The following is a 17,436-nucleotide window of genomic DNA, read 5'->3' on the forward strand; positions in this document are numbered from 1 at the left end:
TAACATTTTTTTTTCTTTTATGACAAAAATCATAAGAATATTTTGCAAAGCTTTAAATATTTGTAAATTAATGAACTTTTTGTTCATTTTCTGCATTGCTAAGAACTTCATTTGCATAACTTTAATGGTGATTTTCTCACATTTACAATTTTAAGAATTTCCTGCAGAATCTACAGTAACTTACTGGCAGCAGTTCACCAGTAACTTGATAACATACTGCAAAACTGTCCTACAGTAAAATACAGTTCACATTATAATTAAATACTGTGTAATTTACAAAAACCATTAATAGTGGTTTGTTAACAATGTCTTGTAGAATCTAAAGTTGCTTACTGTAAATCAATTACAGCAAAAATTCTCAGGTAGGCAGTAACATTGACACAATGCTCAAGTGGTACTAATGGGCCCACAGTGTGGCAAGAAAATATCCCCCACACCATTACACCACCACCACCACTAGCCTAAATCATTGATAGAAGGTGGGATAGATCCATGCTTTCATGTTGCTGACGCCAAATTCTGACCCTACCATCCGAATGTCGCAGAAGAAAGTGAGACTCATCAGACCAGGCAACGTTTTTCAAATCTTCTATTGTCCAATTTTGGTGAGCCTGTGCGAATTGTAGCATCAGTTTCCTTTTCTTAGCTGACAGGAGTGGCACCCGTGGTCTTCTGCTGCTGTAGCCCATCCACCACAAGGTTGGATGTGTTGTGTGTTCAGAGATGCTCTTCTGTATACTTTGGTTGTAACAAGTGGTTATTTGAGATACTGTTGTCTTTCTATCAGCTCAAACCAGTTTGGCCATTCTCGTCTGACCTCTGGCATCAACAAGGGATTTGCGCCCACAGAACTGCCGCTCACTGGATATTTTCTCTTTTTCAAACTATTCTCTGTAAACCTTAGAGATGGTTGTGCATGAAAATCTTAGTAGATCAGCAGTTTCTGAAATACTCAGACCAGCCTGTCTGGCACCAACAACCATGCCACGTTCAAAGACACTTAAATCACCCTTCTTCGCCATTCTGATGCTCGGTTTGAACTGCAGCAGATCATCCTGACCATGTCTATATGCCTAAATGCATTGAGGTGCTGCCATATGATTGGCTATTTAGAAATTTGCATTAACGAACAGTTAGACACGTGTACCTAATAAAGTGGCCGGTGAGTGTATATACTATTTTCTTCATCTCTTCTATGTTTCATCTCTTACAGTTACTTTTTCAACTTTTTGTAAATATCTGACTATAGTTAATACAGCTTGCATATTATGTAGTACATTCCTCTGTAAATATTTCCTAAAGTTTTCTATAATTGCACTTAGGCTATAATCCTGCACTTGCTGCTATTGCACTCCTGTTTAGACCTAAACTGCATTTCGTTGCCTTGTAGGCTACTTGTACATGTCTAATGACAATAATCGAATCTAAACTAATCTTCCATAAATATGGTCATTAAAATTGCACAAAATCTCCCAGTCATCATTGTAAACGTGCATAAATTACCACAATTATCACTCATTAATAATTAAACACTGCACACAAATCATCCTTTTTTGTACTTTTGTCTGTGACTGATGTACTCCTTTGCACAGATGTAGATCTCTAGTCTCATATGACTTAGTGGCACACGTCACGGGAGGAATGTTGATGACATTACCGCCCTTCTAGTTGATAAGTGACAGCTCTCACATTCTGCTGTCACTGATCTCCCGGCCGCTCTGTGTTCATCAAACACTCTCCATTCAACATGGAGCTCAACGAGCAGCGGTACTTCATCGTCCTGAGGAGAAACAAGAAAGGCCTGTCCCGCGGGACTATCGGGCGAGCAGAAGGGGAGACAGCAGAAGAAGAGCTGATTGGGATGGTTTGTGAAGGAGGAGGTAGCATCAGGAGCAGCAGGACGGTAAAGAAACAAGACACTTACCCGCTGTCGAGGCACCAGGCTGGACTGCTGATGTTGGTGTGTCCCGCTAGCAGGAGGCTGGAGCTGCTGGGAAACCTCCAGCTGTTCTCCGCCATCTGTGAGCTGGCGCGGGATGATCTGGTGATGGTCAAACATAAGAAGATCTTTCAGCCGTGCTTGGTCAAGAATCTGGTTCAAATAGGCAAACAAGACAAACAGGGAGACTTGCAGGTGCTGGGCTTCGAGCTGGAGCTGGTGGTGAGGAAATAACTTATTTTGATGAAAAATGTTTGCATTTATTCATGCAAAAATCATCCAGAAATCTTTGTAAAATGATAAGCCAAAATGAAAATTTTGCTATCAATTATTCACCCTGCTTTGAAAACAAAAGATAATATTTGAGAAAGCTGGAAACCTGTTACCATTGTCTTCCATATTAGGTATTTCTTTTAGGTTTTCCTACTATGGAAGTCAATGGTTACAGGTTTTCAGTTTTCATTAAAAATATATTAATTTGTGTTTCCTGAAAAAAGAAAAACATTCAAGTAGTGAGTACATTTTCAGTTTTGGGTAAACTATCACAGGGAAAAAATCACGATAGAAGTGCAAAATTGCATAGTTAACTTTTAGCAAAACAATAAAAATGTATACTTAAAAATAAACATTGTATAAATATATATTTTCAAGTAATTTATTTTATTTAAACACGTTTTTAATTAGTCATATCAATAATTTTCTTTTTGGCTTAGTTCCTTTATTAATATGGGGTCACCACAGCGGAATGAACCGCCAACTTATCCAGCATATGTTTTACGCAGTGGATGCCCTTCCAGCTGCAACCCATCTCTAGGGAACACACATACACTTTTATTCACACACATACACTACGGACAATTTAGCCTACCCAATTCACCTGTACCACGTCTTTGGACTTGTGGGGGAAACCGAAGTACCCGGAGGAAACCCACGTGAACATGGGGAGAACATGCAAACTCCACACAGAAATGCGAACTGACCCAGCTGAGGCTCAAACTAGCAATCTTCTTGCTGTGAGGTGACATCACCTACTGTGGCACCGCGTCGCCATTAGTCATATTAGTTTGGTGTAATAAATTTTACAAACCATAGTGAATGTACATTTTTTATATGAGTTCTAAAATGATATATATGATATATGAAATGAAATAGATTAACTATGTACATCAGATGAATTGTTTAAAAATAACATTTAAATCAAAATAAAATTAACTATAAATTGTACATTTTTATTTTCATTTAAATCAATTAATGATCGTGTTCATGTGGGTTTCCTCCAGGTGCTCAGGTTACCCACACAAGTCCAAAGACATGCACTATAGGTGAATTGGGTAAGCTAAATTGTCCATAGTGTGTGTGTGATTAAAAGTGTATGGGTGTTTCCCAGTGATGGGTTGCAGCTGGAAGAGCATCCGCTGCATAAAACATATGCTGGATAAGTTGGCGGTTCATTCCGCTGTGATGACCCCTGATTAAAAAAGGGACTAAGCCAAAAAGAAAATGAATTAATGATTTTTACAGACAATTTTGCATATAGAGGAAACATCTATACAGGAAACTTTACAGGAAATGCTCGCATTGAAATAAATAGATGATATCATAACATGATATGAATAACATTATATAATCAGTACATGCCCTTTTCAACTCTGACATAAGTGTTAATCTGCCAGTAGATCACATAAACAGAATTCTTGAAATACAAAGGGAATAGCTGCATTATTGCAACTCACAGAACAGAATGCACTTGATCTCTTAAAATCTGTTGATTTTTCTTTACACAGGAGACTGAGAATGAAATTTCTTTGAAGAAGACAGCTCCTCTGCCCTTTTTCAGTGCAGCTGATATTCTGCAAGTGGCTCCTTCTGATTCAAACACCAGGGTACCACTGAGAGATGCCATTGATTTAGGTCAGTACCTTTTTTGCTCATATTCAAAAACCCAAAACAGAAAATATTAATCTAAATCATTTACTCCCCCACTGTTAGTTGCAAACCTGTTGAGTTTCTTTTTTGTTGAACAACAAATATATTTTGAAGAGTGTTAAAAACCAGAATTGACTTTCATACATTTTTTCTATGAAAATCAAAGTTCTACGTGTCCCTACATTTTTCAAAATATCTACTTTTGTGTTCAACATAATAAAAGAAACTTGAGGGTAATTAAATGCTATATTAATGTTCATTTGTGTGGTAACTCTCACTTTAAGAGAGTGATTAAATGACTAGAACGCGGAAAAGATTCTTATCTTAAACTGGAAAGACCATGAGCTATCAGTCTCAACTTAACTGCAAACTTCCTAGCAATGAATTAAGGAAAGAACTCAAGTGGTTATTTATGATTGATGTGTTTTCCCCTTTTAGGTTTGAAGAGGAAAGCAGTGTCCCTTCTCAATTCCTTGCCATCACTAAACTCACGCAATGCTAAAAAAGGAAGTGTCCTCTTCAAAAAGGATGTGTCCGAATCTATTCAGGCCTTGTCCCATTATTCTCTGGAGGTGGGTTCCATGGCAGAGGTTCTGTCTTTGAATGGACTGACCGTGTATGGGGTGATCAGATGGATTGGGGTTCCAGAAGGAAAGAAAAACTGCTGGGCAGGACTTGAACTGGTGAGCAATGACTCTTTTTTTCCTGTCTTGTGTTTGTGTGGTGTTTTATGCAAGCAGATTGTTAAAAAATGCCCCTTAAAATCTGTTAGGACACAGAGGCGACGACTTGTTCAGATGGGACGTTGGGAACAAAGCGATATTTTACCTGTGAGGCAAATAAAGCCTTGTTTGTGCCATTGACCAACTGCAAACCAGACAGTAGATTTCTGTTAATTCCGGATGAGATGCTGAAACCACTCAACCCTCCTTCAGGTGAGACCCATCTGCTTTACTTCATATCTCAGTAATTATGGGCTTAACCATCTGTTAAACATGGGAAGAAATCGTTTTGTAGAAAAAACTGCAATGATAAGGAAAACAAAATGAGAAAAGAACAAAAACAAATAAAGTAAAACAAATAAAGTCATAAACAAAAAAAAATATGAATATAAATTATCTTCAGTTCATACACATGCAGGTACAGGAGACAGGAAATCCAATTTTATGCAAATTTTGCTGCAAATGTTGTAATTACCATAATTATGAGATTCCAACTTTCATATCTTTGTAGAACGCATAATTACTGCTTGCAAACCGAGATTTGTTTAATCATGATAACTAGGACATGCCATGAATGCAGCACAAAGCTAAAGTTTGGTGAAGTCTGACCTGCTATTTTGCAACCAACAGAAAACACATCCTGAAAAGTGAAACCAAAACATTTGATTGTGCCCTATAGTGGCTGGCTGCAGTGTATAGAAAACGCCACTTTTTACATATAGACCAATGTGCCTGATCATATTCGGTGTTAAAATGTAATGCTGCACAAAAGCCTGACTAAATTGCCTTTAATTCACACAAAAATATAAATTCTGTTATAAATTATGTAACGTAACGTAATATGTATTTATAAAGCGCATGTATCATACACCCAAAGCCAATCACATTTATGGGTGCGTGGGTCTCTCCACACCACCGCCAGTGTGCAGCATCCACTTGGATGATGCGACAGCAGCCACAGAACAACAACACCAGTGCGTCACCACACAACAACTATTGGTGGAGTAGAGAAACAGTGATAAAGCCAATTAGAAGGACAGGGATGATTAGGAGGACATGGTGAGTAAAGGCCGATGGTGGACATTTAGCCAGGACACCAGGGTTACACCCCCACTCTTCACGAGAAATCCCATGGGATTTTTGATGACCACAGTGAGTCAGGACCGGAGTCTCATCTGAAAGATGGGGCTCATTGACAGTATGGTGCCTTTCCACTATACTGGGGCATTAGGACTCATACAGACCGTAGATTGAGCACTCACTAATACCACTTCCAACAGCAGCCTAGTTTTCCCATGTGGCTCCCATCCAGGTACTGACCAGGCTCAGCCCTGCTTAGCTTCAGTGAGTAACCGGTCTTGGGCTGCAGGGTGATATGGCTGTGGCTCAAGCCTGAGACCTTTGTTTATCTTCTGAACACACATTAAAGAAACATTTCACTGTTTTGGAAATTACTTTTACATCTCCCCTAGAAATAAGCGGTTGAATTTTACCATTTTTAATCCCATTCAGCCAATCTCCAGGTCTGACAGGAGCCCTCTTAGCTTAGCTTTGCATAGATCATTGAATCGGATTAAACCATTAGCATCTTGCTCAAACAATTAAAAAGTTTTGATAATTTTGCCATTTAAAGCTTGAGGTCTCTGTAGTTACATCATATACTAAGACTAAAAGAAAATAAAAAGTTGCTAATTTCTAGGCAAAAATAGGACTGTTTCTTTAAGATATTTTTAATCTGAGCGCTCTTTCATCCTCAATAGACAACAAGGGTTTTGAAAAGGAAGCAAAAGTATTGTCAAAATGTTCCATGTGACTTTAGATTGGCCTGAAGACCACATGGGAAAACTAGGTTGCTGTTGGAAGTGGTGCTAGTAGTGAGGCCAGCAGGGGGTGCTAAACCTGAGGTCTGTGTGAATCCTAATGCCCCATTATAGTAAAGGGAACAATATACTGTCAGTGGGTGCCATCTTTCGCATGAGATGTTAAGCCGAGGTCCTGACTCACTGTGGTCATTAAAAATCCTATAGCACTTTTATTGTAACGAGTAGAGCTGTAACCCCCGATGTTCTGGCCAAATTCCCTCCATCGGCCCTTATACCCATCATGGGCTTCCAGTCATCCCCATCCACTGAATTGGCTCCATAACTGTCTCTCCAAGGCGGTGCAGTGGTGCATTAGGTAGTGCTGTTGCCTCACAGCAAGAAGGTCACTGGTTTGAGTCTTGGCTGGGTAGGTTGGCATTTCTGTGTGGACTTTGCATGTTCTCCCTGCGTTCATGTGGGTTTCCTCCGGGTGCTCTGGTTTCCCCCACAGTCCAAAGACATGCAGTACAGGTCAATTGGGTAGGCTAAATTGTCCGTTGTGTACGACTGCGAACGAGTGTGCATGGATGTTTCCCAGAGATGGGTTGCAGCTGGAAGGGCATCCGCTGTGTAAAACATATGCGGGATAAGTTGACTGTTCATTTCGCTGTGGCGACCCCGGATTAATAAAAGGCACTCAGCTGAAAAGAAAATGAATGAATGTACTATCTCTCCACTCCACCAATAGCTGGTGTGTGGTGAGTGCACTGGCGTTGTTGTCCTGTGGCTACCGTCGCATCATCCAAGTGGATGCTGCACACTGGTGGTGGTGTGGAGAGACCCCCCATGATTGTGTAGCACTTTGGGTGTATGGGCATACACGATAGATGCACAATTTAAATGCACACTTTACATTACATTACGATTATTTATGTGTTTTTTTCTGTGCCCTTAGCCACACTTGTGGAGGATTTGGATGAGGACGTTCCACCTGTAGCTGAGCAAGATGTTTTGTCTCATCTGGTTGGCAGAATGAAGGGGATCCAAGGTCACTTCAACTCCTGCTATCTAGATGCCACTCTCTTTAGGTAGGCATCTCAATAAGCATTGTATGTATCATATTTCGGTAACACTTTACAATAAGGTTCATTATTTAATGCATTTACTAACATGAACTAATCATGAACAACACTTGTACAACATTTATTAATCATAACTGAACATTTACTAATGCATTATTAACATCCAAGTCCATGCTTGTTAATATTAGTTAATGCACCATGAGTTAACATGAACTAACAATGAGCTACTGTATTTTCATTAACTAATGTTAACTAACATGAATAAATACAGTAGTAGATGTATTGTTCATTGTTTGTTCATGTTAGTAAATGCATTAATTAACATTAACTAATGAACCTTATTGTGAAGTGTGACTCATATTTCATGTTGCGTTCATGTTGCATGATGCAATTTCTCTCTTCTCTCCTTTTACAGTCTCTTCACGTCATCCGTAGCTTTTGACAGAATTTTTAACAGATCAGCAGATAGCAAGAAAGGCATTTCTCACATTTTAAGACGGGACATCGTGAACTGTTTACGCAGGTAGATGCTCTGAATATCTTGGTGTGTGCGTATGATTCATTATGGTTCATTAGACAGTTACATAACAAATCCCATGTTTGTAAGGCAAACAACCAACATTGTAATCTGATATAAGGCATTAAATATATGACATATAGTTAAAGTCACAATTATTAGCCCTTCAGAATTATTAGCCCCTGGTATATCTGTCCCCCAATTTCTGTTTAACAGAGAAAAGATTTTTTCAACACATTTCTAAATATAATAGTTTTAATAACTTGTTTGTAATAACTGATTTCTTTTATCTTTGCCATGATGACAGTACATAAAATTTGACTTGATATATTTCAGGATACTAATATTCAGCTTAAGGTGACATTTAAATGTTTAGCTAGGTTAATTCAGTTAATCAGGCAGGTTAGGGTAATTAGGCAAATCATTGTATAACGATGGTTTGTTCTGTAGACTATTGAAAAAAATATGTAGCTTAAGGGGGCTAATAATTTTGACCTTAAAAAGGTTTTCAAAAATTAAAACTGCTTTTATTCTAGTCGAAATAAAACAAATAAAACTTTCTCCAGAGAAAAAAAAATATTATTTGAAGCACTGTGAAAAATTCCTTTCTCTGTTAAACATCATTTAGGAAATATATGGAACATATATTTCGAAATATTTCAAAAATGGCTGCTTAAATATACAGTGGGTAAGTATTGAACACGTCATCATTTTTGGTGGCGTTGGCTTGAGATTTTTCTTCAGATGTTGGCAACAACCAAGGAAATCCACATGTAAAGTAAACAAATCAAATTAGTTTACAAATTAAGTTATGCATAATTAAATAAAATGACGCAGGGAAAAAGTATTGAACACATGAGGAAAGGGAGGTAAAGGGAGGAAAGCCTAGACAGCAGCTGAAATCTCTCAGAAGTTATACAGCAACTCTCTGCCCTTTTCATTGTAAATGATTATTATGTGCTTCAGTCCAACAACTACATCAGCAGGATAATAAAGATGAAACCAGGGTGGATATTTTAGCAAGACAATGATCTAAAACACAACCAATGAAATTCTAAAATGGTTTCAGAGAAAGAAAATGAAGCTGTAGAATGGCCCAGCCAATCTCCTGACTTGAACCCTATATAAAATACAATATAAAGATCAGAATTGATAATCGAGACCCACAGAACCATCAAGATTTTTACACTCTTTTGTAGTCTGTGGGAAAAATCACACCTAAGCAAGTTTATTCCCCATATGAGAGGCATCTTTAAGCTGCCGTCATTTGAAAAATTATATAAAGTATTAAATACGCTTCAGTAATTCAGTACTTTCTTCTTGTGTCATTTTTTTGTTATTAAAACAACTATGACGTGTTCAATACATATTTTCCCTGTTATATTTTCCAACTTTTGCAATTACAAATCTGTACATATATGTTCAAATATATTTGATTTAATTGTATGTGTTCATATTTGGCTGTATATGAACAAATAAACATAATAATATGAAATATGTTTATAATTCCAATGGATGAATATATTATACCATATGTAAGCAGCCATTTTTGCAATATTTTGCAATATTTTGTTTATGTAAAATCCAAATATGAACCAAATATGTAATTTGCATATATTTCCATGTATCTAATCTCTCTATGGAACACATCATGTGAATATATGTGGTGTTTATAGTCACAGTTGATTTGATAGGATCTCTGTTTTTCTTTATAGATCAAGCTTTGTTCCAGCAGAGAATGTGATGAAGTTTCGTGAACAACTGGGCTGCAAATCTTTTGCTTCAGAAGAAAAAGGTATTACTCGCCCTGTAGTGGTCATTTACGTCTTTGATGCAGACCTGCAGGTTTTACATCTGTGGCTTAAAGGGAATATTATCCTAAAACTTTTTACCACTACTTCCTTCAGATCCAGAGGAGTTCATCACTTTACTGCTACAGCATGTTTTACACATAGAGCCTTTGCTCAAAATCAGGTGTGTATCATTGCCAATAGTATTTGGGTGCAGCCTTGATGATGCAAAATGAGACTGCATATATCAGTAATGCAATGTCAGACACAATGTACTCAATGGAGCTAGTGATGTCACTGTGAGGGGTAGGGTTACAGGTTGGGTTGGGTGAAAGCATTCAAAAGAATTGGATGGAGTTCAGATTGCACTGCTCCAGGTCTGCATTCAGACCATTCTGATCATTGCAATCTGTTAAACACGACTCAACATTTTACTACATCATATGTTCATTACATTTTATTATAATATGTATGGAAGAAAATAAATATACAGTTGAAGTCAGAATTATTAGCCCCCTGTGTATCCCCCCCCCCCCCCCCCCAATTTCTGTTTAACGGAGAGAAGATGTCATCAACACATTTCTAAACATCATAGTATTATTAACTCATGAATATTAACTGATTTCTTTTATATTTGCCATGATGACAGTACACAATATTTTACTAAATATTTTTCAAGGTACTAGTATTCAGCTTAACTAGGTTAATTAGGTTAACTAGGCAGGTTAGGGTAATTAGGCAAGTTATTGTATAATGATGGTTTGTTCTGTAGACTATCGAAAAAATATATAGCTTAACGGGGCTAATAATTTTTTCCTTAAAATGGTGTTTAAAAAAATAAAAACTTATTTTATTCTAACCGAAATAAAACAAACAAAACTGAATTCTTCTAAATTTCTTCAGAATAAAAAAAAAATATTATCAGACATACTGTGAAAATTTCCTTGATCCGTTAAACATCATTTGGGAATTTTTTAAAAATTGAAAGCGGGGCTAATAGTTCTGACTTCAACTAAATGTACAAAACATGCATAAAACATGCATAAAACACATTTCCAAAATTTATCACATTAAGTGAAAACGTATTTTTCTTATTATTTTTGTGAAAAAATATTAATTCAAAAACATAAATAAAAATAAAATTACTTTGAATATAATTAACATGTATATATTTTTCCCCAATTTCTGTTTGAAGGAGAGAAGATTTTTTAAACACATTTCTAAACACAATAGTTTTAATAACTCATCTCTAATAACTTGTTTATTTTATCTTTGCCATGATGACAGTAAATAATATTTGACTAGATATTTTTCAAGACACTTCTATACAACTTAAAGTGACATTTAAAGGCTTTACTAGGTTAATTATGTTAACTAGGCAGGTTTTGATAATTAGGCAAGTTATTGTATAATGATGGTTTGTTCTTTAGACTATCAAAAAATAAATAGCTTAAAGGGGCAAATAATTTTGACCTTAAAATGTTTTTTTTATTTTTTATTAAAGACTACGTTTTATCTAGCTAAAATAAAACAATTAAGACTTTCACCAAAGAAAACATATTATCAGATATATTGTGAAAATGTCCTTGCTCTGTTAAACATCATTTGGGAAATATTTAAAAACGAAAAATAATAATAATTTAAAGAGGGGCTAATAATTTTGACTTCAACAGTATTAGAATTATTTAAGAAGGATCATGTGACCCTGAAGAATGCAGTATTTTACATGAAAAAAATATATTAAAATAGAAAACATTTTAATAGTTCACTCTATGCAACTGTTTTCTATTAAATAATCACATTTTTGATGACTTTAAGAGACTTTATTTTTCAAATGTACCAACCTCAAACCTTTGAGTAGCATACGTACATTTTGTGTAAACAAGCATTAACCACACACCTGAACCACCTGTTTTTACTTTTTTTCAGGTCACAAGGAGAGTTTCCACAGGAAGCTTATACGCATCAGATCATTGTAGAGAAGAATCAGGTCGCAGCCGTGCCTTCAGTTCAACAGCTGCTTGAGATGTCTTTTGTAACAAGCAATCTAAAGTTTGAAGAGGTTGGTTCATTTCCTAAATGTTTAGCATGCGCTTCCATACAAAAGTATGCATCATTAATCAAACCTTTTTCTTTTAGATTCCATTCTGCCTCATAGTTCAGATGCCACGTTTTGGAAAGAAGTTCAAGATGTTCCCTAAAATCATTCCCTCAACAGAGCTGGACATCACAGACGTATTGCATTGCTGTGAGTGTGTAACAAACATGCTTGTAAATGAAATCTGCTCCCGATAACATTTGTTTTGTGGAAATAGATATTGGAGTGTTGCCGGTTGCAATACCTCTTGTGCTTCTTCTATTTTCTTTGGCAGCTCCTCGGGAGTGTTTTCTGTGTGGTCATCTGGCTGAATATGAATGTGTGCAATGCCTGATGGACCGCAAGCTTCAGCCAGGCAAAATTAAGCAGTATTGCTCCACCTGCAACACACAGGTAGTGCACCTGAACCTAAAATCCAATGATATTTGTATTCTTATAAAATCTTTTTTCCTATGTGGGAATTTGATACATGGAAATATATGAAAAATACATGCAAGTTTATATTCGAATTTCACATATACAAAATGTCACATATGCAACATATATTTTGACATATTGCATTTTTAAAACAATGGTATTACAAATATGTAGATAGATATATGTTCATATAGATTATATATAGATATTTATATTTGATCAAACACATAAAATTATAGCTAAAATATTTAGTCATGTATTTGCATATATGTATTTTTAATGGTTGAAAAATATATAGGTAGGCAGCCCTTTTTTAAATATATGTTGCATAAATTTCATATATTATAAACAGTTGAAGTCAAAATAATTCGCCCTCCTGTAATTTTTCTTTTTTTTCAAATATTTCCTAAATGATTTTTAACAGAACAAGGTATTTTTCACAATATTTTCTGTAATATGTTTTCTTCTGGAGAAAGTTTTAATTCAGCTAAAAGAAAAGCAGTTTTTAGGTCAATATTATTAGCCCCCTTCAGCTATTTTTGTGATTGTCTACAGAACAAACCATAGTTATACAATGACTTGCCTAAGTACCCTAACTTTAAATCACACTTTAATCTGAATAGTATCTAGCAAAATAGTACTGTCATCATGGCAAAGATAAAGGAAAGCAGTTATTAGAAATTAGTTATTTAAAGAGCCCCTATTATAGGTTTTTGAAAATGACCTTCCATGCAGGTACACCGCTCTAAGTGAAGTGAAATATCCAGCTAAGGCTTAAATCTGAAAGTGGACCATGTTTAAAACTATTGAATCATTTATAAAAGAGTTGACTCATAGTGGTTCGAATGAATCGCTGCAGTAACAAGTCTGTTGGCGTGATGTATCAAGCCGTATCTGGTTAACTTTTTATATTCTCAAATCGCGTCCAAAACCATGTTGAAAACAAAATGCGTGCCGCTTTGTTTACGGATTTAAATGCGTTTGTGAGCTCACGATCCACTGTTGTTTGTCGTTGATATGGTCGCCATCAGCTGTTGCTACACATGTGCGGCGGTCAAGTTTCAGAATAGTTCAGCTTTTGCCACTGTGTGGATTAATACTGAATGTGTGTTGTGGTTAAAAATAGACAATAAGCCTGTGTTTAACTGCACTGCTTTATTGCACTCCTGCATTGGGCTCACACAAACATTCTGCACTCTGACTACTTCAATATTGTTGATAAGCCATACTGGGCATTTATCTCTGCCTCACACTGAATGCAGTCAACCAATCACAACAGACTGGGTCATCAGACCAAACAGCACAGATTAGCATCGCGCTAAGTAGGGGTTTGGAAACAAATGAATCGCTGAACGATTCAAATGGGAGTCGTTGGGATAATTAGGTAAAACTAAAAGCATATTATAAGACAGTTTGTTTTTGATCTTGCATACATATCAGCCTGCTGTTGAAGACCCCCCAAACCAAAATACAACCTTTTTTATTGTATAACAGGGGCTCTTTAAACTATTATGTTTAGAAATGTGTTGAAAAAAATCTTCTTTCCAATATACACTGGGGATAACAATTCTGACTTCAACTGTATTGTAATCCAAATATGGACTTGTATGTCATATGTGTAATTTGCATGTATTGTCACATATCAGATTTGTATGTTGGTGTGTTTTTTTAATCCCTAAAATTAAACTTTCTTATTTCTTGCCTTCTTTAGGTTCACAATCATCCCACCCGACAGGAACACACTCCTCAGAAACTCACACTTCCAGATTGTCCTGCAGAAGATGCACCTGTTCAAAGGCACCCGATGCAGCTCTTTGCAGTTCTGTGTATAAACACCAGCCATTATGTGTCTTTTGTCAAATACGGGCCTGATCCTCGATCCTGGATCTTTTTTGACAGCATGGCTGATCGATGCGGTAAGATTTACAGTCTTTAAAATGTGTTTGTTCATAATTTTGTAATTACGTTTTGATGTAATTCCAACAGCACCTACAGTATGTTGACTGAGTGCATGTGTGAGGGAATTAAGAAATATTATCTGCAATTCATTTTTATTGTTTATTACAAGAATACATTTTTCTAATGTCCATGCATTGAGGGCCCTTTCTCATGCAAGCTATCAAATGATGTACAAGCAAGTTCTGCATAAAAAACTCAAAGTATACTTCACGCTTAAGAAAAAGATTGTTCTTTAAAAAAGAAAACAAAATGTTAAATAAAAAGCTTAATGTTGTTTTTATTTTGCATATATTTATTTAAAGGAAAGCCAAAAATAAAAATTACATCATCATTTACTTAACCCTTTTGTACTGTTGTGGATGTTTCCATCCACTCTGGGGGGATTATGAGTCTTAATTTGGCCATACTTTTTTTGTGTTTCAGCTAACAGAACGATTTTTGGTGACAAATCTTATTTTGACACGTATTTTGGGAAAATGCTTTAAATATTAAAAAAACTTAAGGAAAATTTCACTACCCTTTTGTTGTTCAGGATGAAAACATAGACAAAATTAAACTGCTGTAATTATGCATCAGATAAATATTTTTTCAATTTTTTGCATAAATTATTTATGCAAATGAATCAACCTCAATCCTGATCAAAACTACTTAATTGCTTAGAAAATGACAAGATTTTAACTCTTTAATTGCAGAGTTCATAAATAATGTCACTGATTTGGTGAAAAAAAAACACAAAATTATGTATTTTTCATTATAAAAAGTAATTGTGGACTGGATTTCTTTTTACCTTTTATCAAAGTCTTGGACATGTGAACGATTATTAGTAAAATCATTGGCTTTGATGCATTGTTTTTGATGAATTTTTCATTTTTTTCTCTCTAATTTACTGTTAGTGGCTGTTTTTGCCCTATTGACTTCCATTATAACCACATTTTTTATTACAAAAACATGACACCAAATAATTGTGCATTTTTGATTGTTGGTGTTTTTCCCTGTTGGGAAGAAGTCAAATTTGACATTTTTACTGTTGATCATCAGTTGGCACTTTAACTCTTTTTCTATAACTCTTTTTTTTTTTCGCCTGTGCAAAAAAAAATCTGAGTTTCTGGATATTATATGGAGTATAACAACAAATTAAAGTGTGTGTCTGTGATTGTGTGAGAGTGACCTTTACACACTTACCTTAATGTGTCTGAAAAATCAAAATAGGCATCTCAGCTCTCAGAACTACATGGAGTAAACAAAAACAAAGACTGTGTATTTATGCACCATCAAATGTGGTTATAATGGAAGTCAATGGAGCAAACCACTACAAACAGCCACCAGCAGTAAATTAGAGAGAAAAAAATAAATATCTAACAATGCATCAAAGTCAATATTTTTACTAATCATTCACATGTCCAAGACATGGTAAAAGGTAAAAAGAAATCCAGTCAACAATTACTTTTTATATTGAGTATTGATAACACGCATCTTGTGTGTTTTTTCACCAAATCAGTGGCATTATTTGTGAACTTGGGAATTAAAGAGTTAAAATCCTGTAATTTTTAAAAACAGTTGGTCGTTTTGATCAGGACTGAAGTTGATAAACACATTTCTGCAAAATAAATTAAAAAAATGTATGTGATGCATTTTTACAGTAGTTTAATTTAGTGGATGTTTTCATCCCAAACATAAAAAAGGGTAGTAAATTTGAACAGTGCACAAGGGTTAAATCTTTTAGTTTCTATCTTCTGTTGAACACAGAATCAGCATTTATCAAAATATCTACTTTTGTGTTCAACACAAGGAAGAAGTTCAAATGGGTTTGGAACAAGTGAAGGGGAGAAAATTAAAACAGAATTGTAATTTTTGGGTGAACTATCCCTTTAAATTTAAACAATTATTTAAACAATTAGCATTGAGATTATACAAACCTTTCTGAAATTCCTTTATTATTGCGTAAGAAAATGTTTGATTCATCATGTTTGATTTTTGTTTTGTATTCTTAGGTGATGACAACAAGGGCTACAGCATTCCTGTGATCAGGTCTTGTCCTGAGGTTGGAGATTTTCTGTCGCAGTCTGAAGAGGAGATCAGCTCAGCCGATCTGAGTCAGTGCAGTGAGGCGGTGCGCCGACTGATGGTTGATTCATACATGTGTCTTTATCAGACAACAGACTGTCAACAATAATCACACACACACACACTTACACACACACACACACATTTCTGATGCCCATACTGTAACTCTTATGTCATTACATCATGAGGGCTGACACAAATGAAGGACTGCTCAGACACTCTGTTCTTATGATTTCTGATGGAAGTTTATGTCTGCTTGAAAGTGCCCTGATTTATACGGACATTAGGATCATAGGACGTTAGGGCATTTGATCAAGGACAAGTATGAGTTTGCACACAAGCAACATTTTCTCTATTTTGATATGAGAAACGTTCTAGTATATCATGTAAGGTTTTTGTAGGATTTTTTTTGTCATTTTTATTAGATTATTTATTTTGTACATTATCGTCTATTCAAATTATATATATTATATTTTATTAAAGTTAAATCATCATAAATTTGTCTCTGTTATGCTTCATGTCTGAGAAAATGTAAAGAAGTATGACCAAAATTTTGGAATTCATAAGATGGGAGGGATTTATTGTGAAGTAAAACAGATATTACATATCATGTGGCCTGGTTAAAAAGAAACAGGCTGATTGTGCCCTCTAATGGAAAACTCACAGCATTGACACAATAACGATGTTTACAAAATGGACTTGATTACCAGGTTTTAAACTGACATCTGAATCACAAATGAGTCATTTTGTCGAACTGATTCTTTTCAGTGAAATGTTTCTGAATCATAAACCTGGTGGTATACTTACTGCTCATTGATATTAGAGCTTTGGAATTTAGTTAATTACTGCTAATGTAATGGAGGCCAGCTAGTGAGTGCTGTGCAGGTAAACCTCACTCCTCTGACCTCTAAAGGTGCTCTAGCAACAGACACTAGAGGCCATGGTCTTTAGCCTCCTTGTTAGAGCAACCAACTCCCATGCGGAAGGTCGCCGTTTCGATCCCAGCTTGGAGCGGGTTGGGTGGTGTAGAACAACTAACTAATTACACTAATTTGAAATAAAGAAAGAAAGAGGGAGGGAAGGAAGGAAGAAAGAAAAAGAAAGAAAGAAAAAGTACAAG

At 35.7% G+C, this 17,436-nt stretch overlaps 1 protein-coding gene across 1 annotated transcript; it reads left to right on the forward strand.

Moving 5' to 3' along the window:
* Positions 1 to 1,700: 1,700 nt before the first annotated feature.
* Positions 1,701 to 17,386, forward strand: cyld2 (cylindromatosis (turban tumor syndrome) 2). The gene is made up of 13 exons (XM_087273737.1): positions 1,701 to 2,161; positions 3,724 to 3,850; positions 4,304 to 4,548; positions 4,638 to 4,800; positions 7,345 to 7,477; positions 7,887 to 7,994; positions 9,704 to 9,783; positions 9,896 to 9,962; positions 11,708 to 11,840; positions 11,918 to 12,026; positions 12,151 to 12,269; positions 14,005 to 14,209; positions 16,244 to 17,386. Exons 1-13 carry the CDS (start codon positions 1,748 to 1,750, stop codon positions 16,423 to 16,425), a joined length of 2,085 nt encoding a protein of 694 aa, XP_087129863.1. The 5' UTR covers positions 1,701 to 1,747; the 3' UTR covers positions 16,426 to 17,386.
* The last annotated feature ends 50 nt before the right edge of the window (positions 17,387 to 17,436 follow it).

Source organism: Danio rerio, chromosome 11 (assembly GCF_052040795.2).
Source record: "Danio rerio strain M-AB ecotype USA chromosome 11, GRCz13ab, whole genome shotgun sequence".
Classification (NCBI taxonomy): Eukaryota; Metazoa; Chordata; class Actinopteri; order Cypriniformes; family Danionidae; genus Danio; species Danio rerio.